We start from the raw sequence: 25,777 nt of genomic DNA on the forward strand, positions 1-25,777 counted from the left end.
TAATGTGCTTTTGAGATGTTTGGTCACAAGCACTATTGATCACAGCGCTGCGGCACACGCGGTCGTGCGCACACACTCTCTCACACACACACACACACACACACACACACACACACACACACACACACACACACACACACACACACACACATCCCCGCTGTCCCCCAGACCCTCCCCGCCGCCCAGGGGGAGAGGTCTGGCTGTCAGGCAGGGAATGAGTTTCCATGTGGGCTTAGATTAATGAAATGAGGCCCTCGGTTCGGGGGGTACTGGGGGGTCAGACCATTAAGGAATCCCCAGGCCGGGTGAGATTGAGCCTGCCAGCCCGACCTGACACTGACTGACTGATGGACGTCCGAGCACTGAGAGAGAGCGAGAGAGAGAGCGAATGAGAGAGAGAGTGCGTGCGTAGCACAATAGATGAGATATCAGAGTTCTAGGACACACTGACATATTCCACAGACTTGGTGAAACACACTGAAGCAGAGAGAAAGCACTAGAAATGGGATCCCAACAATTCCATTCACAATCTCTCCAGTGAGTCGGGGTGGGGTGGGTAATAAAATAAGCCCTTTTTTGGCCCTGTTGTTTCTCATCTCCAACACTATAGTAGCAAAGCTGTACACATTCACTTACCACCACTGTTTTCTACCTGTCACTCTCCTTCTTAATGCCTGATGTGTACTTCGTTGCGGGCCTGCGTCGCGCAGCGGAAATAGCCAATCTGCAAGTCGGCTATTTTTCGGCACGCGTCACAGGCCGCGCCACCAAAGCATAACAGGGGCTTTTACGCAGCCTTGCGCCATTCATTCACATCAGGTCTTACTCTTTAAGTAGCGCGGAGCCGGCGGAAACATCCAGCGGTTGTAAAAAAAAGAAGAAAAAAATTGGAACCAGGGATATTTCACAGCTGAGTGAGCCTGCCCAAAGCATGTTTAGCTCTCTTACACTGTAGCCTGGACGGGGGGGGGGGGACGGGGGGCTTTATTTGATGGCCAAAACACACAACTGCACAACTCATCGGGATTCTGGACGTGTGAGGGCATGGTTGATGAAATGTGTGTGCAGCAGACACACACACACACACACACACACACACACACGCAAGAGTGTGATCACGCACGCGTGCGCGCCGTGCACCCACACACACACACACACACACACACACAACACACCAGAAAGCCAAATACTCAAACAGCTTACTACAGCGTTGGAGGGGGGTGCGGTGGGGTGGAGGGGAGAGAGGGGAGGGAGGGGGGGGGTCAGGTTTCGGCTCCAGGCTCCCAGAGGTTTGATGAGTGAAATGGATTAAGCCCCTGTGATCAATAGCCTGAGCGAATACACAGATTATCAGATTATCAGATTAGAATCTGTCCCCCTACTGCCAAGGGGAGCCAGAGAATACATTAAAACCTGAGGTGCCTTGGCAAGATTCAATTAATCAGACCACAGGTCTGTCCCCCCCCCCCCCCCCCCACCCCCCCTCCACCCTTTAAAGTCAATTCCAGGAGAGCGGTATTGTTTTGCCGCAGTTGGCATACGTCAGAGCAAGGGCATATCAGTCCACGGAACACAACGCTTCTGTATTATGCACGGCAATCTTCTCTTCTGCCCCAAAGAAGAAGAAGAAGAGGAAAAAAAAGGGTGTTATCTGAATATAAATGACAGCTGAATATAAATGGAATCGAACAGCTTTGTTTTAGTTTTAGTTTTTTCTTCAGACAAATCCACATTTTTGACTCTGTTGTAATTGTTTTCCTTGAGAAGGGGGGGAGCAGCTTTATTATAATTGCTCGATAGCTAATGATTATGGGTGCAATAAAGCTTGGTTAAATAAACTTGGATTTTTTTTCTCTCCGTCCCACCACCCCCGGTGCCGTAAACAAACCGTGCTATAGCACACAGAGGCTGTCTAGTGGGGGTGTGCAGTCAGATACTGTGGTGTGGGAGCCTTCCGGCACTGCCATCATTCCAGTGGCAGGCCGCGCAGAAACTGCCTCTCTGCCAAATTCATACCCCCCACCCGCCCACCCGCCACCCCTCCCACTACTTCCCGAAAGCCTGCAACAGACAGACTAGCGCCTTGGCCAGTGGTGTAAAGTAACTAAGTACATGTACTCAAGTAATTTTGAGGTATTTTTTACTTTACTGGAGTATTTCCAATTTCAGTACTTTTACTTCTACTCCACTACATCTCAGAGGCAAATATTGTACTTTTACTCCAATTATTTGAACACTTTAGTTACTAGTTACTTTGTAGATTTTGATTATACAAAACCACTTCAGCCCTATATACATTTCGGCCAATAGCCGATCTACAATCTACCATTGTGAGCTTGTAGATCTGCTATTTTTAAATGATGTTTATGCATTTTATACATTTAAAAACTTTGTGAAATGGGACATTCTGAATTATGAGTGCTTTCTACTTTTGGTACTTTACTGACATTTAGATACCAATACTTTTACTCTAGTACATTTTGAATTCCGGACATTTACTTGGTACAGACGACGGGCAAGAAACATTAGCTGTCGTGGCTATAGCCGAGGCCAACAGCCAGTGGTGGTGGTCAAGGATTATATTTAAGTAGACTTTTGAGGTACTTATACTTTTCTTGAGTATTACATTTTTTTGGTACTTTTACTCCACTACACTATCTCAGAGAGGCAAATAATGTACTTTTTTTTTTTTTTTACTTCACTACAATTATTTGACAGCTTTAGTTACAACTAAGTTACCCTTATTAATACCCAAGTAAGCCCTACTTTATACTTTAGCTATTCGAAAACCGATCTATAAGCTCACAACGTGTCGCAATGCGACGCGTTGTGAGCTTGTAGATCTGCTATTTAGACAAATGTTGAAAAATGTGTGTACTTTTACTTTGGCACTGTAATTATATTTGGATGCTACTTGTTTGCTTTTACTCAACTTGTAACCCTTATATGGGCTATTATTGCTACTTTTACTTAAAAGTAAATCTAACTACTTATTCCGCCACTGTCGTGACGCCACAGCCACAAGCCTGCAACAGACAGACAGACAGACAGACAGACAGACAGACAGACAGACAGACAGACTAGCCTGTTGGCACAGATGTGCTGGCAGGCCTAATTAGCATTTAGCGGTGGTGGCTTTCCAGGTGAGGCGAGGCTATAACCCTCTCTTATCTCTCCCCTTGCAGTGTGTACGGTTGCCCCCTGGCCAAGAAGAGGAAAGGCGCGGACAGGCCGGCCCTGGAGCCCCCCTCCCCTAAGAGGGGGGCCTACCTGGACTCCATGGACAACTCCACCATGGAGGAGTGCTACGAGACGGACGACGACGCCACCGAGGACCTGGAGGACAGGTATAGCTATACAGACATGTCATCTGACCCCTGATCTTTACCCTGTATAAAGACCTGAGGCCGATTCTACGAATGCCTTCTAAATCAGTTGTTCTCACACTTTCAAGATTTTTCAAAACATTTTCAAAAATAGCAGATGTACAAGCTCGCAGGGTGGCACGAAGTGACGCGCTGTGCGCTTGTATATCTGCTATTTTTGAATAGCCAACAATAAAATCCCCCCCTCTCATAATGTCCTGCCTGATTTGAGAACATTTCACACCTGCCACAATTTCACACCTGGCAAATTCCCCTTTCTTTCTCCGTGACAAGGCTTGGACTATCCACTGACATTCCACTGACGTGCCAATGGCTGGCTCTTTGAAACTTTGGAACATCACATCTGTATATCTGTGTTTTTTTCTGTGACGTCGTAAATGCTTGTCTGATAAGCGTGCTTTTGCTTGCGCGCACCTTTGCTTACGTACGCGCCTCAGCTTCGGGCGGTTATTCTGTAACGACGCTGTGGGTGGGGGACGGTCTCCTCTATCCACCAGAACAACATTTTTTAAACCACGATTGGCCATTTTGTTGCTACCGTCCGTTGAATAAAGCTTGTGTTTTCCTACAACTTTTAACATAGGAGTGGACGGGAGTGTGATTTTTTGGGATGATGTCACATCCGTCCATTCCTTCTTTCAGAGTCGTGGGATCATTCCTAAGTTAGGTTAGAGCGCCCTCTTGTGGAAATTTCAAAAGAAAAATTGTAGAGGCAGAGGCGAAGAGAAAAAAACCTGCCCTGGCTCACTGGAGTGGATTTTTCAGTTAAAACCTTTTAATATTTGAGGACCATGATAAAGACTTATCATGGTAAACCAGCATGTCATGAAACCTAAATGGGTTTTGTTTGGCATTCCATATTTTGGTGCCTGGCGTGTATGTTTCAGCCGAATATTTGGTGGAACCAAACCAGGTCAGATTAGCTCCCTCTGGTGTTAGTTAGTACAGGCTATTTGTATATGGTGTATACTGTCATTGATAGTGCTTTTTTTGTGATGTTTTCTTCCTATGACTGTACCTCACAGCAGTGGTTCTCAAACTTGTTCATGCCAAGGACCCCCAAATTGACACTTATTAGCCCGCGGACCCCCATTTGAAAAGATACGCCAGGGAGTGTATTCTCAACCATTTTAATTTCAAGGACCCCCAGTTTGACATGCATTAGGCTACGGACCCCCATGTAATGGCATTTCTATCTCTGAGACCCCAATTTATATTGTAAAATCAATGTTAATTTAACTCTGAGAGGGTACAAATGGAACCAAATGGACCTGTTACGGTCCATTTGGTTCCATTTGTACCCTCTCAGAGTTACAGACCTATGGGTCAATTTGGTTCCTAACTATCTATCATTTAGCTGGGGACCCCCTGGAACTCCCTCAAGGACCCTTGGGGGTCCCCAGACCCAACTTTGAGAACCAATGCCTCACAGTACTTCCCTTACTCTGTAAACTCACTGCTGTGCTGCCCATGGCGCCTGAATTTCCCAACCGCGGGATTAATAAAGGTCTATTCTATCCCATTCAACAGGGAGGAAGACGAGGAGGAGGAGGAGGGGGAGAGCGGAGCTGTAGAAGAGGAGGTCGAGGGCGAGGTGGAGGAGGAAGAGGAGGAGGAGGAGGAAGAGGAGGGGGGCTACCAGGAGGACTATCGGGTGGAGGAGCAGACAGAGCACGAGGAAGGGGAGGTGGAGCGAGGGGAGGTGGAGGAAGGGGAGGAGGGCGAGGAAGAGGAGGAGGAGGAGGAGGAGGAGGAGGTGGAGGTGGAGCAGGAGGAAGAGGAGGAGGAGGAGGAGAGGGTGGAGGAGGAAGAGGAGGAAGAGGAGGTGGAGTACGATGACGGGGAAGAGGAGGAAGCGGAGCAGAGTCGAGGACGAGGTGAGTACCTTTGTCTTGTCTTGTCTTGTCTTGTGTTGTACTTAAGGGAGAGTTCACCCCCAAAATGACTTTTTTTCTATCAATTAGTCACCCCATGGAGACTTGAATTCATGGATATTTTTGGTTTTTGTCGCATTCCTAAGCCAATAAAGCGGTTCCGGTAGCAGACAAAGCGTCTCCTACCGAAACCGCTGCCTACCGGTCCACTCATCAAATTATTGGCTTAGGAATGTGACAAAAACTAAAAAATATCCACAAAGTCTCCATGGGGTGACTAGTCGATAGATTTTTTTATTTTTTTTTGCTGAACTATCACTTTGATACATATAAGCAATAATAATAATAACATTGGTGTCCGGCACAAACCTTGTACCTCCATAATTTCAACTATTTACCTATTTTTTGTTTTGTAAGTTAATGCCCTACTTCGTCATACGAGAGCGTTGCGCAAAAGTAGCGAGAATAGCCAATCTACAAGCTCACAACGCGCGATCGTGTAAATCGGCTATTTTAGCTATTTTCGAAAAATAGTGAAGGTGGTTAATTTTGTGTGTGGCTTTCATAAATATTGAACCAATGACAAGTATTAACAAGAGCTTGTGACTAAATAATAACTACATCAGATCCATTGGAACACAGGATCTTTTATCCATTTCCTTTCCAAAGTAACCGTATTGGACAGACACGGTTTCCACCAGACAGCGATGATGTAATATGATTGATGAATATGTATTGCTGCAAAGAAGAAAGGGATTTTCCCATGGGAAGCGACACTATGCCTGCGTACCTGCTTGGATCTACGTGTAGCACTAGACCTAGCCTTGACGACCACGCAGACTCATGCAAAGGTTAAATGTCATTTAGATGGCATGTTATTTAGACAGATGCTAGGTTCATTGTTCACCTGGTATCCTATAGTTTATACAGTGGTGGAAAAAGTACTCAAATGTTTTACTTCATAAAAGTCCGGAATTCAAAATGTACTTGAGTAAAAGTATACAAAGTTGAGTACTTGTACCTAGTTACTTTCCACCACTGTATCCTATAGTTTATATAGTTCCAATGTACAGATACGTTTTTGATAGTATATTGTTTAGACTGATGCTATACCTGTAGGTTCTTGGTTTACCTTACTGAGGCACTACACTGTCTCTCTGCATTTGATGTATGTGTTTACCTTGCTGATTGTAAGTCGCTCTGGATAAATATGAATGCCTACATTGTAAATTGTAAATTGCATAGGAGGAGCTTAAACCCAATTCAACTCTTGATGCGGTCGGGCGTATGTGTGAGACGAGCACGAACGCGCCAATTTCACGGGATTCCGCCCGCTTGTCACAAAGCCTGTCAGATTTTCTGCGAACCCCCCCTACCTGAACGCTCACCTTTAGTAGAAGATGAATTAGTAGGTGTGTCAGTCGCTTCCTGTGTCAAAAGCCCTGGCCTTAATACAATAATTTGTTTTTTGGGGGGCTAGAAGTATATAAAAACACATTCACAAACTGAGCTGTGTTGCATTCAATGTCGTTACACTTGTTAATCTGTGTGTGTGTGTGCGTGTGCGTGTGCGTGTGCGCGTGCGTGCGTGCGTGCGTGCGTGCGCGCGTGCGTGCGTGTCACTGATTATTTCCAAGTTTGCCGTTTTTCTTGTTTTTATATATCGTCTCTGTCGGGTGGAAACCTCATATGTCCAAAACTTTTCAGGATTCCAATTCAAAAACATCGAAAGTAGCAGATTGACAAGTTCAAAAAGCGTCGCTTGTGGATCTGTTACTTATTATGCTTTTGTGTGACGCTGTAGAATGATCAAGTAGGGCATACATTTACGAAAAAACACAAAAACTTATGGAGATAAGAGGTTTCTGCCCGACAGCAACATTTCTTGCCTTCAGCGGGTTGAACAAAATTTTAGGGAATGAGTTTGGGATTATTTTGGTGTTTCTTATTTTTTGTGTGTTTTCAAAAGTTGCAACTTTCTGCCAAAAGTGCTCTGCCTTGGAATGATGTAGATCTATCACTGTAAGAGTTATTATTCCATCCCTACAGTGACATTGTTTTTCCTTTGATCTTCATGCACACGCTTTTTATTTATTCAGTTATTTGCACTTTATATGGGCATGTGTTGTGGTTGTTATTGTTTTATATTGACTGGCTACTGCACCCGAAACAGAATATTTAGAGCTAGATCAAACCCCCTCACCTGAAAGAGAGCTGCGATTTGGCAGCAAACGGTTCACTTGTTTGTTTGTTTGTTTGTTTGTTTGTTTGAGATGTAATATTTGGACCATTTGTCTTCTTCAGGTTTTCCTGAAGAGGAATTGACAGTTGCGTGCGTGCGTGCGTGCGTGCGCTCGCGTGCGTGCATGCTAATCTCACAAACCGCTGGACCGATCGGCGCCAAATTTCTTGTGCACACTGCCAGTAGGCCAAGACTGGCCACATGGAAGCCATGCCGTTCTTTCACCCCATCATGTTATCCTGCGCAGTACTACGTCCATTACAATTTTTCTCAAAAGCTATGTTTTGTAGGAAGTTGACTGTCCCCTGTCAAGTATCACGTCTTGGGAAGACGATACAATAACAATAAACCCATTTCAGTAATGAAGGCCTTTCGCGTGACGTGAAAAATAAAATCTAGCTCAACCACTTTACTTGGACCCCGACATTCATATTCTGGGGGGAACATTAGCCAAAAAATAGCTGCGACGCGTTGTAAATCGGTTAGTTTTGGTGAAGAGATGTGGTGTAGACAGAAAAAAAGGTTGGGTCCTGTTTATTAAGTCTAGACGTGGTTAAAGACTGGGATTTGAGAAACTTCTAACCCACGTATCAGACCCCCCCCCCCCCCCCAACCACCCCCACACGCACACCACCCTCTTATGCACCCCAACACCAGATTTGGCAGGTCTCTCTCCAACAGATACAGCTTTGCACCCCCGCATGCCGCGATTGGACTTGACAGCGCCTTCAAGTCCAATTAAGAGTGAAGCTCCGAGAGCTCCAGTGCGTTAACCCTGTTTGGTGCGTCGTGCCGTCTCTCTCTACCCACCCAACGTGTTGATGCTGCTGCAGACGCAGCCTTCCTTCCTCCGTCTTCTCTTGTCAGCACAGGAGAACATCTCCCCACATCGCCGTTCATTACTGTCCACGGCAGTCAAGGCCATGGCTGCGGACATTAACAAATAGGGGCCGTTAGCGCTGTCTACGCAGCATGTGGAACGAGCTGTGTGTTCCAAAGGCACGTTGTCACTTACCCGCGGTATGCGCTGGTTGTCGTAGCTAAAGCGCACGTTGGTGTCGGTCACACATTGTGATTTCTAACCCTATAGAACACCGTTAACCACTTAAGCCCTATACACTTTGTCATGCGATGAATACGGAAAATAGCCGATCCACAAGCTCACAATGCTTGGCCGTGAGCTTGTAGAGCTGTTATATTCACTAATTTGTACATTTTGTTACAAAAAAAAATATCTTAGAAATCTAGGAAAAGTCTTAATTTTTTATCTGAACTTTTTTCTTTACATTTTTGAAAATGTTCGCCTGTAATTACATGCCCAAAACAAGGGTTGATTTGCTCCTCTGCCTTGTTTTTTATTTATCTGTGACCGTTTTATTATAATGGAGATTCATTTCTCCATATATGCATCATTATCATTCCCCCCCCACTCTATGCCCCAAGACAGAGGTGCTGGTTGGTTGTTAGGCAGATTCTAATCTGGCAAGCTTTGAAAAGGAGCTTCACTGCTACTCTCAGTGGTACGAACATTGCTGTAGAAGAGCTAATCCAGAGCCATTTGAGGGCACAGCGGCGGTCTCTCTGTTCCCCCTCCTCAATCTGTTTCGCTTCCCGATCCTCTTTGTGTACCCTGATTGCTCTTTAAATTGCTTTCCAGTGCCATGTTTCATAGCATCAAAAATTAAACCTCTGGTACAGTAAGGTTGCTGTGAGCAGCCCTCCGCTGTCAAGATGTGTGCCCGGTCATTCGTGACTGTATTTCTCTTTCTGGTCCACGGCTCTCTGTCCTAAGCCCTCCTTGTTGTGTTGTTGCTCTCTCATTAGATTGTGTCTGTCTTGTGTGTACGTGTATGTATATCGTTGCTGTCGGGCAGAAACCTCTTATCTCCATATCTTCACTTGTTTTGTTTTTTTCTCGTAAAGTAACGCTCTACTTGATCATACTACAGCGAGACACAAAAGCATCAAAAGTAGCAGATCCACAAGCTCGAAACGCTCCCGCGAAGCGGCGTGTTTTGAGCTGGTCGATCTGCTACTTTTGCTACTGTATGTTTGAATTTGAATCCTGAAAAGTAACGGTTTTGGACATATGAGGTTTTCCACCCGACAGCATTAAAAGATTGTGCAGCCTATGTGCAGTGTAAACCTCTTCCCAAGCATGATGTTTGTCAGTGTTTGCGTATGCACATAAATATGAGCTCGGATTCTTTTTTTTACAGTATCCGTCGTGTTTACATCTTTGATCTTATGGAAATGTACGGCCATGCATATATTAGGGGACTGCGGATGAGTCTTTTGAATTCAGCGTTAATTCATATTTCATCGCGGGCCGATTACACTTCAGTAGTGTTTTGTCAGGTGACTCTCTCCCTCGCTCCCTCCAGAAATCAAAGTCACATTTATTATTTCTGTGCGGGGGCCCTTGGGTTTCGTTTTCCTCCGCAGGAATTTAAGTGGCGAGTGTGGCGCCGATGTGAACACACCGTGCTCTTGACAGTTCAGGGCGGAAATGTGAAAGGAGAGATTGGAAGTGCTCCAGAAGAGTGAGTGCTTGAAATTACTGACAGAAGAGATTCAGTAACCTTTTCGCAGCCTGTCGGAATCAATTAGGCATGTGAAAAGAATTTTGAAAAAAATTGAAATGAATTGAATGGAAAAGAGGACTTTGAGAACGGAAAACGATGAATGGAGAGCGACAGGGGGTTCATCTTGTTGTAGAGGTAACACCGTATTATTTCTGACATTTACAATGTCCCAAAAAAAAATCTCCCTCCAATTCAAAGGTTCCGACCGCCGCATGGTGAGTTGAAGATAGTGGGCATACAAAACAAAAAAAAAACCTAAATAGAAGGTTTTGGTCCAAAATAAAGCAAAGGATATAAACGATATAATCCTTGGTTTCATTATTCTCCTTTACCACAGCCTCTTCTATTGGAACTTTCCCAAATCCACTATATTCCACTTCCTGCACTCATGCCCAAGTCAGCGCACGCAAGCTGCTGTTAAGACTCTCAAAGTAAATTATTAGGGGGAAGCAAAGAGTTCCTTATCAAATTTAGAGGGGCAGAGCCCAGAAATCTGATTTAGCAGTCAAATAGAATGACGGAAATGAAATTACAAGGCTTTTTTTCCTCCTCCTTCTCCCCCACAACAGAGGACGATCAGATGAGTAGCGGCGGCGAGGGCGGCGGCGCCGGCAGCGGCGGCAATCCCAAGACCGGCCAGGCGGCGGAGAAGGATAACAACAACAACGACGAGTACGAGAACTACGACGAGCTGGTGGCCAAGTCGCTGCTCAACCTCGGCAAGATCGCCGAGGACGCCGCCTACCGCGCCATGACCGAGTCCGAGATGAACAGCAACTCCTCCAACAGTGCTGAGGAAGAGGAGGAGGAGGACGAAGAGGAGGAGGAGGAGGAGGAAGAGGATGAGGACGAGGAGGAGGAGGAAGAGGAGGAGGAGGAGGAAGAGGAGGAGGAGGACGAGGAGGAGGAGGGCGAGGGGGGCGTGGCGGCGCCGAAGGGCGACCTGAGTTTGGACGTGGACAGCGATGTGGTCCGGGAGACCGTGGACTCCCTCAAGCTCTTAGCGCAGGGCCACGGGGCGGTGCTCTCCGACAACCTGGATGGACAGGAATACGCGGACGGCGCTCTCGAGAACGGCGGCGACTGCCTCCGCGGCGGGGCACACGGCGGCGGCAACGGACAGGGCAAGGCGAACGGGCGGCCGGAGGACAGCGACGAGGAGGTGTGCCTCAGCAGCCTGGAGTGTCTTCGGAACCAGTGCTTCGACCTCGCCCGGAAGCTGAGCGAGACCAAGTCGGCGGACCGCCCGGGCGGCGGCGGCCCGCCGCAGCTGAACCACTACGCCGGCGGCGGGGAGGGCGGCCACCTGCAGCAGCAGCACCCCCTGCACCCGGGCTACGAGGACCACCTCCAGAGCCACGAGGAGCGGCGGACGCTCGACAGGAACTACTCGGACATGGTCAACCTGATGAAGCTGGAGGAGCAGCTGAGCCCGCGCTCCAAGGCCTTCTCCAGCTGCGCGCAGGACGAGCGGTACCAGCACCACCACCACCACCACCACCACCGGGACTTCGACGAGGACACCACCTCGGTGACGTCGGACCGGTCGGAGGAAGTGTTCGACATGACTAAAGGAAACCTGTCCCTGCTGGAGAAGGCCATCGCGCTGGAGTCGGAGCGTGCCAAGGCCATGCGGGACAAAATGGCCGCCGACGCTGCCCGGCGGGAGGGCGTGCGGTACGGCCACGACGACCACGGGCCGCGGCATGGCTACGGAGTTGAGCGCAAGGCTCGGCTACATGACGGTATGAAGAAGCCTTTCTACCATAAAGGTGAGATAAAACACATGCATGCCAAGCATATTGAAAGGGTGAGAGGAAGTGTTGCCAGATTCTGTGAGAGAAACAAGCAACCAGGTCTAGGAAAACCAGCCCAAAAGAAGCGACTATGGGCCACATGAGCACTTTAACATATACATCAGCTATTTGGAAATAGCAAATCTACAAGCTCACAACGTGTCGCGATGCGACATGTTGTGAGCTTGTAGATTGGCTATTTTCAAATAAAATCTTGCGCGGAAATTATAATAAGCAAATCTGGCAACCCTGGTGAGAGGATAAGTCTCAGAATGTACAAATGGAACCAAATGGACCCATTTTGTACACTCTCAGACTCACAGGCCTATAATGATCCATTCGGGAACCCCCTCAACGAACCCCAAGGGTCCCTGGACCACTGCTTTAGAGAAACATCGAAGTCCACACAACATTCCACTGTCTGTCAGTGTGTGCCATTGCATCTCTATGCTGTTTCAGAGGCTAGCAGGCATTCTGGGAAACCTCACTGTAACCCCGGGACAAGCTCTTTTTTTTCAGCCAATTTTGGGAAATTCACATCTCGGTAGCAGCAGGAGCGGCAGCAGCAGCTTATGTTGTTAAAATAGGCCAGCGTGGAAACATCAGAGGGTAGGCTTGTCAGGCATAAGTAATGGCAATCTGCACGGCCTGTTAGGACCACAAATCTCTTCCTGCGATGCAGCTCGGGGTAAAGCGGACTATTTTTAAACCAGCACAAGGGCTTCGTGAAGGGAGGCTATACCGTTACAATGCACAGAGGCCTACCGCCTATGGACACATTCTAATGATAACGAGTGCATGGGTTTGTTTATTATTATGTTCATGTTCTTGCAGTGTGTACACCCATGCGAACATCCCTTACAATGACAGTTATATTCCACACTGCCTACAGTATACTGTAGGCTGTGGCGGCTTCTGATCATAGCACAAAGACAGTCAGCCTTGCACGGCAATTGTTACCCAGCACCCAGTATCTGCTGTGCGTCTTGTTTCCATGCCTACACACAGACGGTACTGTCAGGAAGACATTAAAGTGGCATTTCCAGTATTGCGCGCACTGGGGCTTCTTCATTTAGCTCCCTGATTATTCCTCTCACCGTGGCCATTACTAGAACAATGCGCTATTCACGATAAGAAAGGCTAACACATTTCATAGGCACCCACAAGTAAGTGATCAGATAAGGGCAGCAATTACAAACATCCCCAGCAACGCAGCTAGGTTCACATTGCACCTTAAATGCCACACAACTTACAGCGTCAGGTACACACGCATGCACGCACGCATGCACGCACGCGCGCGCGCGCACACACACACACACACACACACACACACACACACACACACACACACACACACACACACACACACACACACACACACACACACACGCACACACACACACACGCACGCCACACGCACACACGCACACACATGCGCCCACACACACGCACACACACACACGCACACACTACAGTAACTCAAAATGCCACACAAAATGCTAATTTTCAAAAAGCACTCCATGTGCCCCCGTGTCTGGCTAATGCCGGAATAATGAGAGGACGCGAGGCGGTCGTGTCGCGATAGCATCTCTCCCCCCCCAGGCGAGATAGTGGCAGACACTCGTTGACCATGGTTCCTGTGTGTGATTTATAAAACGCACCGCCTGGAGAGGGGCGGGGCTGTGGCGGGTGGGACGGGGTGGGGTGGGGTCGGGGGAAAGGGGGGAGGGGCCGGCTGGGGCTATAAGCAGCTCCCCTAAAAAAAAAGAGGCACGATCAAGGCCCGAGATGGAAATTGAACAGTATCCGAATGACCGATAACCAGCGACAGGCCCACTGACTGCACATTAATTATCCAGAGATGGTATGGTAATGGAGGCCATTTGCTATGCAAAGCGCGGCCCGTCCAACCCGGCCACAATCAATATCCTCTTGCTTCCTAATGTGCCTCCCTCCTTCCACCCCAGGCCGGCCTCCTCCTCCGCTGTGTGTGTGCCACGCCACGGGGCCGCAGGCGTGCAAGGGGATGCAGGCGCGCCTGTGTGCGCGCCACGCACATTCTGTGTACAGTACAGCATGCATGTGTGATCAGACTGTACGGTGTATCGTCGCTGTCAGAAACCTCGTATGTCCATGTTTTAACTTTTTGTGTTTTTTCGCAGTGGTGGGAAAAGTACCTAAATGTTGTACATAAGTAAAAGTATCGATACTGCAATGTAGAAGTACTCTGTTACAAGTAAAAGTCCGGAATTAAAAATGTACTTGAGTAAAAGTACAAAGGTATTGGCATCAAAATATACTTAAAGCACCAAAAGTAAAAGTACAAAAATGTTTGAAAATAGCAGATCTACAAGCTCACAACGTGTCGCTTTGCGACGCGTTGTGAGCTTGTAGATCGGCTATTTTCAAATAGCCTATGTATAAAATAGGGCTAAAGTGGTTAATGTATGTTTTATAATGTAATAATTTATATCTGCAAAGTAACTAGTAACTAATCAAATAATTGTAGTGGAGTAAAAGTACAATATTTGCCTCTGAGATGTAGTAGAAGTAAAAGTATAGACAATTGGAAATACTCCAGTGAAGTAAAAGTACCTCAAAATTTTACTTAAGTACAGTACATGAGTAAATGTACTTAGTTACTTTACACCACTGTTTTTTCGTAACTTAACGCCCTACTTGATCATACTACAGCGTCACACAAAAGCATCGAAAGTAGCAGATCTGCAAGCTCGAAACGCTGCGTTTCGAGCTTGCAGATCTGCTACTTTTGCTATCCTGAAAAGTAACACGTTTTGGGCATATGAGGTTTCCACCCGACAGAGAATCGCATTAAGTGGTACCCTGTGCGTGTATCACATGCACTTTTCCATAAGCACGGCTGATGCCTGAATTGTACTTAGTTGTACAACGATGCCTGAAATAGCCGATCTGCAAGCTCACAACGATTCGCACCATGGCGTGCTGTGAGCTTGCACATTGGCTATTTTCGGTGCAGGACACCGTCGCACAAAGGAGTATAAAACAGGCATTATGTTAGCGGTTCGGGTGGCTGTGAGGGCGACTGATTCGCATGCGTCTTGCACATGCAATAGAGCTGTTTTTTTCTTCTTCATTACAGCATACAGTCCAGCCTCAGTTCCTTATCAATGCGGGGGGAGGGGGGGGGGATCCACATTCACTGTATCGTTGCCAGCGAACGCGGCCAGACATCATGACATAGCCATGTTGCACCAAAGTTCATGTGTCGTAACATGACACAGACAGATGGAGCTATACGGGAGGGGGGATAATGAGGTGTTTTTTTTAAATATATACATATACTGATGAATGATGTTCAGACGCCGCCGTTTCAACTGTGACTCACTGGCAAATGTATGAGTAGGTGTGCTCTCTGCCATCTCTCACTTTTGCCCTTTTTCCAAAGCACCCGTCCGCCCTCCCCCCGGTTCTCCTTTCTCTCCTCCTCCTCCTCCTCCTCCCCTTCTGCCGCCGCTTCAGCCCCGGCCGGTTCTGCAGTAAATGCCCGAGGTAGAGGTACTAGATTACAGAGGCCTGTAAAACTTTAATTAGTGGTCTGTCCTTCTGTGGTACTGTCTGAACCCCCCCCCCCCCCCCCCCGCCGCCCCGCCCTCTCCTCTACTCTCTCCAATGCCAGCTCTTTGATAAGGGCTGCAGTCTCCGACAGTGGTGGAAGAAGTAAAGTACTCGGATATTCTCTACTCTATTACAAGTAAAAGGCCTGTGTTCAAAATGTAACTTGAGTACAAAGTACAAAAGTATTGGCATCAAAAGTAAAAGTACTAAAATCTTTGAAAATAGCAGATCTACAAGCTCACAACGCGCCGCGATGCGACGCGTTGTGAGCTTGTAGATCGGCTATTTTCAATAGCCTATGTATAAGATAGGGCTGAAGTGGTTAATGTGTGTTTTATAATGTAATCATTTATGTCTTCAAAGTAACTAGTAATTAAAGTTTTCAAATAGTTGTAGTTGAGTAAAAGTACAATATTTACCTCTCTGAGATGTATTGGAGTAGAAGTAAAAGTACAGATTTTTTTAGATACTCCAGTAAAGTAAAAATACCTAAACATTTTACTTAAGTACAGTACTTGAGTAAATGTACTTAGTTACTTTACACCACTGGCGGTCTCCGACTTGGTCACGCAATCTGATTCATCACAACACCGGAATGCTCGGCAGTGCTGGGGCATTAGCGATACTGCATGATATTGCATTTATGAAGTCCTAATTTGGATGTAAAAACGCTATGAAAAAACACAAAAATGAAGAAAATCCTAATGCCCGTATCGTCGGCCTCTGGCAACAATTAGATCTTGAATGTAAGAAGAATCCTTGACCTTGTTCTGCCGGAGTCAAAGTGACTCTAAGGTGGATGGTTGCTATTTGAGTAAAACGAAGCCAGTTGGCATGGGTTTGGCATCACTGCTTTTTGGTGGTAACCGTATCTGGTCGGGGTTTTTCAAGAAACAAGAGAGCCAGGTTTTGGGAAGGGAAAGACAATCTCATCCTGTGTGGCTGGGTCGGTGGGTTTTGGGTCGGTGTTCTCGTGCGCCCGTTCTCGTGTGTGTGTGTGTGTGTGTGTGTGTGTGTGTGTGTGTGTGTGTGTGTGTGTGTGTGTGTGTGTGTGTGTGTGTGTGTGTGTGTGTGTGTGTGTGTGTGTGTGTGTGTGTGTGTGTGTGTGTGTGTTTCAGTGCCACACAAAATCCGCCTAACTGTCATGTTGGGGAAATCGGAGCTGTCATGAGAAAGACCTTTGTGGGAAATTTCGCATTCTTAACCACTTAAAGGGCCATGAAACCCCAGGCTGATTTTGTAGTTTGTTTTCCACCTCAGGTTAAAAACTACAGCAGATTAAAAACATGGCAGACTAGCAAGCAACACGGCTGCACCAAACAAATGGATAATGAGTGTGTCAGAGCATGCCAATGTGCAAGCATGATAGACAGTATTGACACTCCTAAAATCTAACACAGCCATTATCAATTTGATTAGCTGCAGTTGTGTTGCTTACATCACCGTGTACTATAAGGTCATGCCCCTATAAACCCCAGCAAAGCTTTAGCAGAAAATAGCAGATCGACAAACGTGACTATTTCCAGCGAAAGCTTACCCCACAATAACATAAAACATAAAATACACTAGTATAGAGCCCTGAGGGACTCCGGTCAACCATTATGGGGTTTGAGTGGTTGATGGGAAGGTTTGTGCTGGTGGGGGTGAAACAGGGAGGAACATAATAGATTTATTTTGGGACAAATAATCACCACAACAACGCACCTAATCAAAACACTTATAGATACGCAAATAGATACAGTAATGTAAATGACCGTGTGCAGTTTCCACAGAGAGCCACAGAGAGATCAAGTTTGTTTTAGGGAAAACATTTTCAGAAAAGGAGGGACTGACATGCCAGAATCGGACATTGGTGGAAAGTAACTTAAGTACATTTACTCAGGTTACATTTTTACGTACTTTTACTTAAGTTGAGTATTTCAATTTTTCTTTATACTTCTACTCCACTATTATGTCAGATGCAAATATTGTACTTTTTTACTCCAATTATTTGATAACGTTAGTTACTAGTTTTTGATTATTATTACAACCCTATTCTATACTTCAGATATTCGGAAATAGCCTTGTGAGCTTGTAGATCTGTTATTTATTTTTAAAGAAAACATTTGAGTACTTTTACTTTGGCGCTGTAAGTATATTTTGATGCCAATACCTTTGTACTTTTACTCGAGTAAATGTTTTAAAGCTGCACTATGTAACTTTCCTCTTCGACTCCTGCGCAATTGCTGAAATATTTTCTATTGAGCTAATAGAGCCTGCCTAGAGATTTTAAGATTGGACAAAATTACATTTTATTCATAAAGAAAATGCCGCTTTACCTTTCACTAAAGAGTATATTTATGTTGTGGTATTTCAGCAAGCAGGCCGGCTCTATTAGCTCAAAGGAAAAAATATCAGCACTTGCGCAAGAAACCGGGTTCAAATCCAGGGTAGAGGAGGAAAGCTATAATAGTGCTGCTTGGAGCAGCACCTAGTGACATTTTCAGAATTTTACAGGACAGCTTTTCATTGTTTGTAATAAGTTAATTAGAAACAAAATATATGTTTGATTTTTTTTATGCATTCATTGAAGCCTAATCTGTACAAAATATATAGATTGCTTAAATATGTTGATTTTAATTAAATAATTACAATCAATAGAAAGCTGTACTGTAAAATTCTGAAAGTTTCACTTAAACCCTTTTCGCTCCAAGCCCTCAAATAATACTTGTTCCATCACTGGAATCGGAAAACAAAGAATAATCATCTTAGTGCTACTATACCATCTGCTCTCTACCCCGTGCAGCTGTGTCTCGCTCGCCGCACATTTTAAATAGCCTATAGTGATGTGAAATATGTTCTGTTACTATAGTAATTTCATATCTCACCTTATGGTGCCGCGCATATAACGGTACAGTATGTTCTGGAAACTCCCCTAGCGACCGGCTGACATCTGTAAAGATACCGCTTTTAGTCGCAGCAAACTTGCGCCTGACATTATACGGTCGCCATGGTTACAGACGTATACACGATGTACGTACAAGCGAGCCTCGCTTCTGCTTTTTTTTTCAGGGTCACCGAGCTTTCAGTGGGCGCCCCGCGCTCCGCCAGGTGTCTTTGTGTTGTTCGCACTCGGAAGCAATCAGGCATTTGAATGTGACTTTTGTTTCGCGTGAAAGACACTTTGACGTTCGTTTGGTGCTCTCTGTCTGGCTGTGTTTTCCAGTATGTGATGTATATGCTGTATATGTTTGCTGTAAACCGTCTCTGTCGGGTGGAAACCTCATATGTTCAAAACTGTTACTTTTCAGGATTCAAATTCAAAAACAGCGAAAGCGCGTTTTGCGCCTCGTTTTTGTGGATCTGCTACTTTTGATGCTTTTGTATGACGCTGTAGTATGATCAAGTAGGGCGTTAATTCACGAAAACAAACCACAAAAAGTTAGAATGTGGAGACCGAGGTTTCCGCCCGACAGCAACGGAATGTTCCTTTCCGCTCACAGATTCTTCGCGCGGCGACAAGAAGGAAAGCCGATGTCCGACGCCGGGCTGCGACGGCACGGGCCACGTGACCGGCTTGTACCCTCACCACCGGAGCCTGTCAGGGTGTCCGCACAAAGACAGGGTACCGCCAGAAAGTAAGCACTCTTGTCACAAACCTTGTTTAGCATGACCTCTTAAAACCCCCTTTGAATCTGCATGATTTGTGCTGTCGTGTATTTCTTTTTGTGTGTGTGTGTGTGTGTGTGTGTGGCTGTGTTTACTGTTGTCATCGTTGGACCCAGTGCTTGATGTTCAGGTGACCAGTGTTGATTTCGTCGACTAACTACGACGAAAACTAAATAAAAACTAAGCTATGACTAAAACTAAGACTAAATATATTGACAATTTCGTCAACAAATACAAACTAGAGTAAAAAGGGAGGGACTAGTGGAGAAAAGATCTAGCCTGGCGTAGCCAGACTATATCACTGCGTGGAATCGCAGAGTGCAATTATTTTTTGCACTCGCAGATTCGTCTGGTCCCAGGCTAGAAAAGATCCAGTAGGACTAAAAGACATGTCATTTCATGCTTGGTTGCGCTCAGGTTTCACGCTCTGAAAATAGCAGATCTAAAAGGTCACAACGCGTTGTGAGCTTGTAGATCGTCTATTTTCAGCATGCAACCAAGTGTAAAATCAGCCATTACGACGCCATCAAGGCCCGCCAAAATACATTTTAGTCGATGAAACCAACTGTAGATTTGACATGATGACTAAAACTAAATGGAATTTGATTCAAAAGACTATGACCAAAACTGAATAAAAAATGTCTGTCAAAATCAACACTCCAGGTGACATGTACCGTATTTTCCGCACTATAAGGCGCACCGTCAGTGCGCCTTATAGTGCGGATGCGCCTTATAATCCGATGCGCCTTATATATGTATCAATATTGGTTCCCTTGGTTTCCGCACTATAAGCCGCACCGTCAGTGCGCCTTATAATGCGGTGCGCCCTATATATGAAAATAATACATTTATTGAAGGTGCGCCTTATACTCAGATGCGCCTTATAGTGCGGAAAATACGGTACTGTATGAAAGAGGGGCCAGCGCCTGCAGCTGCACTCCTGTGTACAGTAGTTCAATGACGCTCAACCTTTTTAAGCACTTAAGCCCCAGCATTCGTTCTGTGGGGAAAGCTTTCGCAGGTAAATAGCCGATCGACAAGCTCACAACGCGGCTTGTCGATCTGCTATTTTCAGCGAAAGCTTTCCCCACATTAACAGAAAACCATAAGGGTCCATTTGGTTCCTAACCGTCAATAATTTAGGTGGGGACCCCGTGGAACCCCATCAAGGACCCCCTCAGCTGTAGCTGAACTCCTGCATGGGGGGGTCGCGGTTGTCGTGCTTGTCAATTGGCTGCCTAGTGCGCCGTGGCGATGGCACCGGGGGGGGGGGATGAGGCCTCGTTGATGTGTGCATAATGGCGGTCGGAGTGCGGTGATCGGTGGGATTGTCAGAGGCCTGTCGATCGGTGATTTACTTAAGGTATGGGCGCATGCAGCCGCGGCCGTTCCATTGGATTGACTGACAGTGATTGAGAGCGCGTGGCAATCCCACCCACCGTCTGTTGGTTCCATTATCGCTGTTGGTCCGCATGTTTGTTCAACGTTAAGATTTATACAGCGCATGTACGCCCTCTAGCCAAAGGGTATATGAACACTTTAATATTTAATGTTTTATTTTCCAGTTTTTTTTACGGCATGGCCTTACAACAGGGTTTGTCTATTACACAGTATGTGTCTGTATATCCCCACCATAAGTACAGAAGACCAATCACAGCTATGTGCGGGATGTCACGAAACGGCGTGTAACTCAAAGATGTAACTCGGCGTGGCAGAGGCATACACACTGCACATAAATGGCACCGAAGTTAAAGATTGTGTTTGCAAATTGAAACACTGCATTGTCACTCGTGCAGCTTTGTTCGCAGACAACAACTTGCTAGACATTGGACGGGGAAGCTAAACCATTATTAGATTCTACTGATGTGTCTCAATTCCATACTATATATCGCTGTTGTCGGGCAGAAACCTCTCCATATTCTAACTTTTTGTGAGCTTTTTTCGTAAAAGATAAACGCCCGACTTGATCATACTACAGCGTCACACAAAAGCATTGAAAGTAGCAGATCTGCAAGCTTTTTGAGCTTTGTCGATCTGCTACTTTTGCTGCTTTTGAATTTGAATCCTGAAAAGTAACCGTTTTGGACGATATACTACATACAGTAATAAACTGTATCTTCATACTATATTCTTTTGGCAGTTTGCACGCAAAGAAAAGTCTTCATATATCCGTTTTGTACAGGAGAAAAAGCATTGCACGTTGGACATCGTCGAGCTGTGACTTAACAACTACAGCCGATTTCAAATGTGGAAGCTATGTATAGCCAGATCAAGCCGAGACATTTCTCCTGGTCACAGGAGTTGATGAGTCTATTATTTCCTGCTGGGAATAGCTCTAACCCTTCCACATGGTTGAATAGTAATGTCCACTTCAACTATAGCATCCCTACTGTATTCTGGGGGGGGGGATGAGAAAATAGCAGATTTTCTCATCACAACAAGCTACAAGCTTGTAGATTGTTTTTTCTGTCAAGAGAGTTGGTGTAGACTGAAAAAACGAGCAGACCAAGTACAGAGCCAAAGGTCAAGTTTTACCAAGTATTGAGGGTTTAAGTGGTTAAATGTCTGACAATACACAGGGGGTCCCTGCTTCATCTCTCTCTCAGCTAAGGGGTCCTTGGCCTGAAAAAAGGTTGAAGACGTTTTAATGGCAATTATTTCCTTTCCGCAAACCTGGAAAATCCTCAGGAAGTGTAAAGGCTGCTCTGGCCATGGCCAGGCGCACGCCAAACCCCATTCATTTATTTGTATTCTTTGCTCAATTAAATCCAGTTACACCGAAGAGCAGCGGCCTATTCATATCTCCGCAGCACGGATCAACTGAGATGGCAATAAACATTAGCCTTGAATGAATAGCGATTTTCCCCTCTGATATTTCACCCCGGCTATTTAGTCTCATTCACCTTGTGCAAACTTCTCTATAAAAGCCCCTTTTACACGATTCATTAACCCTGCAGCATGGAGATCAAGTTATGATCTGCCCACGACCCCGTCTGCAATCAAAATAAAAGAGGGGGCCTCAATAATGGTAGAGAAATTAGTTGGCATAAAAGACCGGGCTTGTAAAGGACAGCGCTATCAAATGTGACTCTTGTGTTCCGCAAGCGAGCTATCCAAACACAGCGGTCCCTCTACCTCGAGGCGTGTTCCGCTCCCAGAAATTTGGGATGGGTTCTGGGGAGTGTCTCTGACCTTGGTCCAGGTCAAACCCCAAAATGGAATTGGGTTGATAGGTTGGAATTGATTGTCACTGGAGATTGTGGGGATGTGATGTCTGTGTTCCTTCTCCTGTTCCTCACTTGGTTTGATGGAGCTTGACTTTTGGGGGGGAAGTGGTATCATCGATACGGCACGGAATGTTTTTTTTTTTGGGTTCCAAAGGGGAAAGAAAAAAAGAAGTTCTCCTCTCACTTATTGAAGCTTTTTGGTCAGACTTGGTTGACTTCGAAGGGAAACATTAGAGCAGGGCTCTTTGATGTCTTTCAGGCCAAGGACCCCTTTAGCTGAGACAGAGATGAAGCAGGGACCCCCCCACTAAATGATTGTATAAAATTATGTTGCAGATTCAACTTTTCACAGATTTCATAGATACCTTCATAGACTTGTTTGACAGCACTGTCATCAGTGTTGTGTAAATGTATGTTTTTCACAATAGGTAGAAAACTTGACCTTGGCTCTGTACTTGGTTTGCTCTTTTTTCCCTCTTGACCAAACCTCTTTGCCGAAAATAGCAGGTGTGAGCTTGTAGATCGGCTATTTTCCCCCCAATAGAATAGGGACGCTAGGGTTCAAGTGGTTAATCGAAGTAGTAACTCTGAGGACCCCCTAGGGGTCCCGGACCCTCTAAAGACCTGCACATTAGAGAAAGACGTACACGCACACACATATGCGAGAACGTGCGCGCCTCCCGTCGGCCATCACAGTGCTAACGCGGTTGATGTGACCTGCTCGGGTTGGCATGAGGTATTGACAGGTCTCTGCTTAAAATGCATTATCAGCTGCGTCGATATGTGGTCAATCGGCCCCCCCGTGCGGACAGGGCCATCCCTCTCTGTACGCCGCCATGTAAATGCAAAGAGGCGTTTGTGTCACACGTCTAAATGCCTGCAGGGCCCACTCACAGCAACGAAGAAATCCACCTATTAACACATTTGCCGCACTGAGTGGACAATGTATTATTAATGCGACGGCTTCGTTTAATTTGGAAGTCATACTTTGCGGCAGGACCCGTTTCCGAGGGAAACGTGAAAAACGACAATTAAATTACGTCTCAAATTCATTAAGCCCCGTTCATGTTTGCTCATTGCACCTCTCTTTTTTTTCTCCTCCGTAAAATATCAAATATTTAATCACCTCGCGCAGGGATCTTTGTTTTTGTCCTTAAAGTGATTTTCCGGGCGTGCCAGAGTGCAATATATTCTCTCACGCTCAGCAGAAGGAATTTGCTTTCCTGGAACAGCACAGCGTCTTCACCGTTTTTCTCCTCGTTATCTTTATTATTTCACCATGTTTTTCGTTCCGTGTCACTACAGCAACGTGAGCCCAGTGGAGCCGGGCCTGGCCTGGCCATTCTGCAGAGGTGGATAAAGTACTCAAATGTTTTACTTAAAGGGATACTTCACTTTCGGGCCGGGGACACATTTAAAAAAAATATTAAAAATAAATGAAAAAAGTTATGGAAAATTCATGGCCCCCTCACGCATTAGTAGGACACTCTAATGCGTGAGGGGGCCATGAATTTTCCATAACTTTTTTCATTTATTTGTAATATTTTTTTTAAATGTGTCCCCGGCCCTAAAGTGAAGTATCCCTTTAAGTAAAAGTATCAATACTGCAATGTAGAAAGTCAGGAATTCAAAGTGTACTTGAGGAAAAGTACAAAGGAAATGGTATCAAAATGTACTTAAAGTACAAAAGTAAAAGTACTCATTATGTAGATAATTGTATACAAATATTTTGAAAATAGCAGATCTACAAGCTCACAATGCGTCGCATCGCGACGCATTGTGAGCTTGTAGATCGGCTATTTTCAAATGGCCGAAATGTATATAGGGCTGAAGTGGTTAATGTACAGTATGTTTTGTAATAATAATCAAAATCTACAAAGTAACTAGTAACTAAAGTTTTCAAATAATTGTAATAATTATTATTGTAATGTAAAAATATGTAGTGGAATAAAAGTATTGAAAATTGTAAATACATGAAGAAAGTAAAAAATACTTCAAAATTGTACTTAAGTACAGTACTTGAGTACACGTACTTAGTTACTTTACACCACGGCCATTCTGAGACCATCACAGCCTCCGTGTGGCGGCGGTGGGCAGGAACAAAACGGGAACATACATAATGCAGAGCGGCTTTCTTGGCATGTTGAGGGTGGCGGGGCCTTTGTCCAATTACCTGCAGCGCACACTAATTAGTATGTCTGGGAGGGACGATGACGAGGGGGTTAAAGTTTAAGGGGGTGATAATGATGAATCTCCCGCCTTGGGGGCGCTCTGGCCCTGCACTGCACCGGGCGTCTAGACGACCCCTCTCTGTGCCCCCGCCTGAGGAACTCCGGCAGGTCCTCTCGGACATCTATAGATCATTAATCTAATTGGCCGGTTGCCGTGGGGATGGGGGGAGACGGTTATGGAGTGTTTTAATGGTAAATGGTATTGAAGGCAGCGCTTCTCTGTCTTGACTACGCGGTGGTGATAACACACACACACACACACACACACACACACACACACACACACACACACACACACACACACACACACACACTTGCTCCGTCGCAGAGCTGTGTTCCGTCTGTCTGGCTATTGGTTCCATTGATTTCAGGGGCTTGTGTTTTGCATGATTGCTAGCTGTTGGCTGCTTCTGTTCCCCTGCATGCCCCCAAAACAGCGCCCCCTCCCCCTGTCTCTTGTGTGTCTTGCCAGCTTTGTCCTTATTAGACTTAAATGACTTCCTTTTTATTCATGGCTGTCCATATCCCATGAATACTAATTTGAAAGGCGCGGATAAGTGGGAGCAATATGGTGGGGAAACCTTGCTCGCCCCTTTCAGACTAGTGTTCATTAAAATGAAGGGGAGAGGTCATTCGGGTTCACGCGGGCTCATTTCTTAATGATGTTTATAATGCCAAGCTCCTCTCACACTAATAGAATTCATGCGTGATTGTTGCGGGGCTCCTAACCTTCCCTTGTCTTTCGCTCTTCCCTATCTCCTGTCTGTTACAAAGTTCTGGCAATGTATGAGAATGTTCTTAAGTGTCCTACGCTCGGCTGTACCGGACGCGGCCATGTCAATAGCAACAGAAACTCCCACAGGAGGTAAGTGACAGCTCAGCTCGTCTGAGAACGACACTCCATGTCGCATCCTCCGTTCTCTTCAGTTTGGGATTCTTTTAGTGTGTTTTTTTTCTTTTTTCCTTTTTTCTTTTGCACTGCAAAATGATGGGGTATCAATTTAACTGGTTAAATTGACACTCAGGATTTTTGCTGCATGTCATCGTCAGTGGATCCCGTTTAAACCGTTTCAACGTTTTATTTCCACTACATTAGTTTTGTTTTTGCATTTTTTTATGTGTATTTATCACATCTATCCACAAGTTTCCTACGGCATTATGGGCATCACTTCCTGTCGATTTGTCGAATTC

At 45.7% G+C, this 25,777-nt stretch overlaps 1 protein-coding gene across 1 annotated transcript in view; it reads left to right on the forward strand.

The window, feature by feature from the left end:
• Positions 1-3,279: 3,279 nt before the first annotated feature.
• myt1lb (myelin transcription factor 1-like, b) overlaps positions 3,280-25,777 on the forward strand; it is a gene marked incomplete at both ends in the record, with an annotated part of 61,809 nt that continues 39,311 nt past the window's right edge. The window contains 5 exons of the mRNA XM_080414080.1: positions 3,280-3,347; positions 4,917-5,263; positions 10,657-11,859; positions 18,963-19,097; positions 25,361-25,451. Coding sequence (XP_080270206.1) covers positions 3,280-3,347; positions 4,917-5,263; positions 10,657-11,859; positions 18,963-19,097; positions 25,361-25,451 — 1,844 coding nt within the window. The remainder of the gene's footprint in view (positions 3,348-4,916; positions 5,264-10,656; positions 11,860-18,962; positions 19,098-25,360; positions 25,452-25,777) is intronic.

Source organism: Gymnoscopelus braueri (genome assembly GCF_963280865.1).
Source record: "Gymnoscopelus braueri genome assembly, chromosome: 19".
NCBI lineage: Eukaryota > Metazoa > Chordata > Actinopteri > Myctophiformes > Myctophidae > Gymnoscopelus > Gymnoscopelus braueri.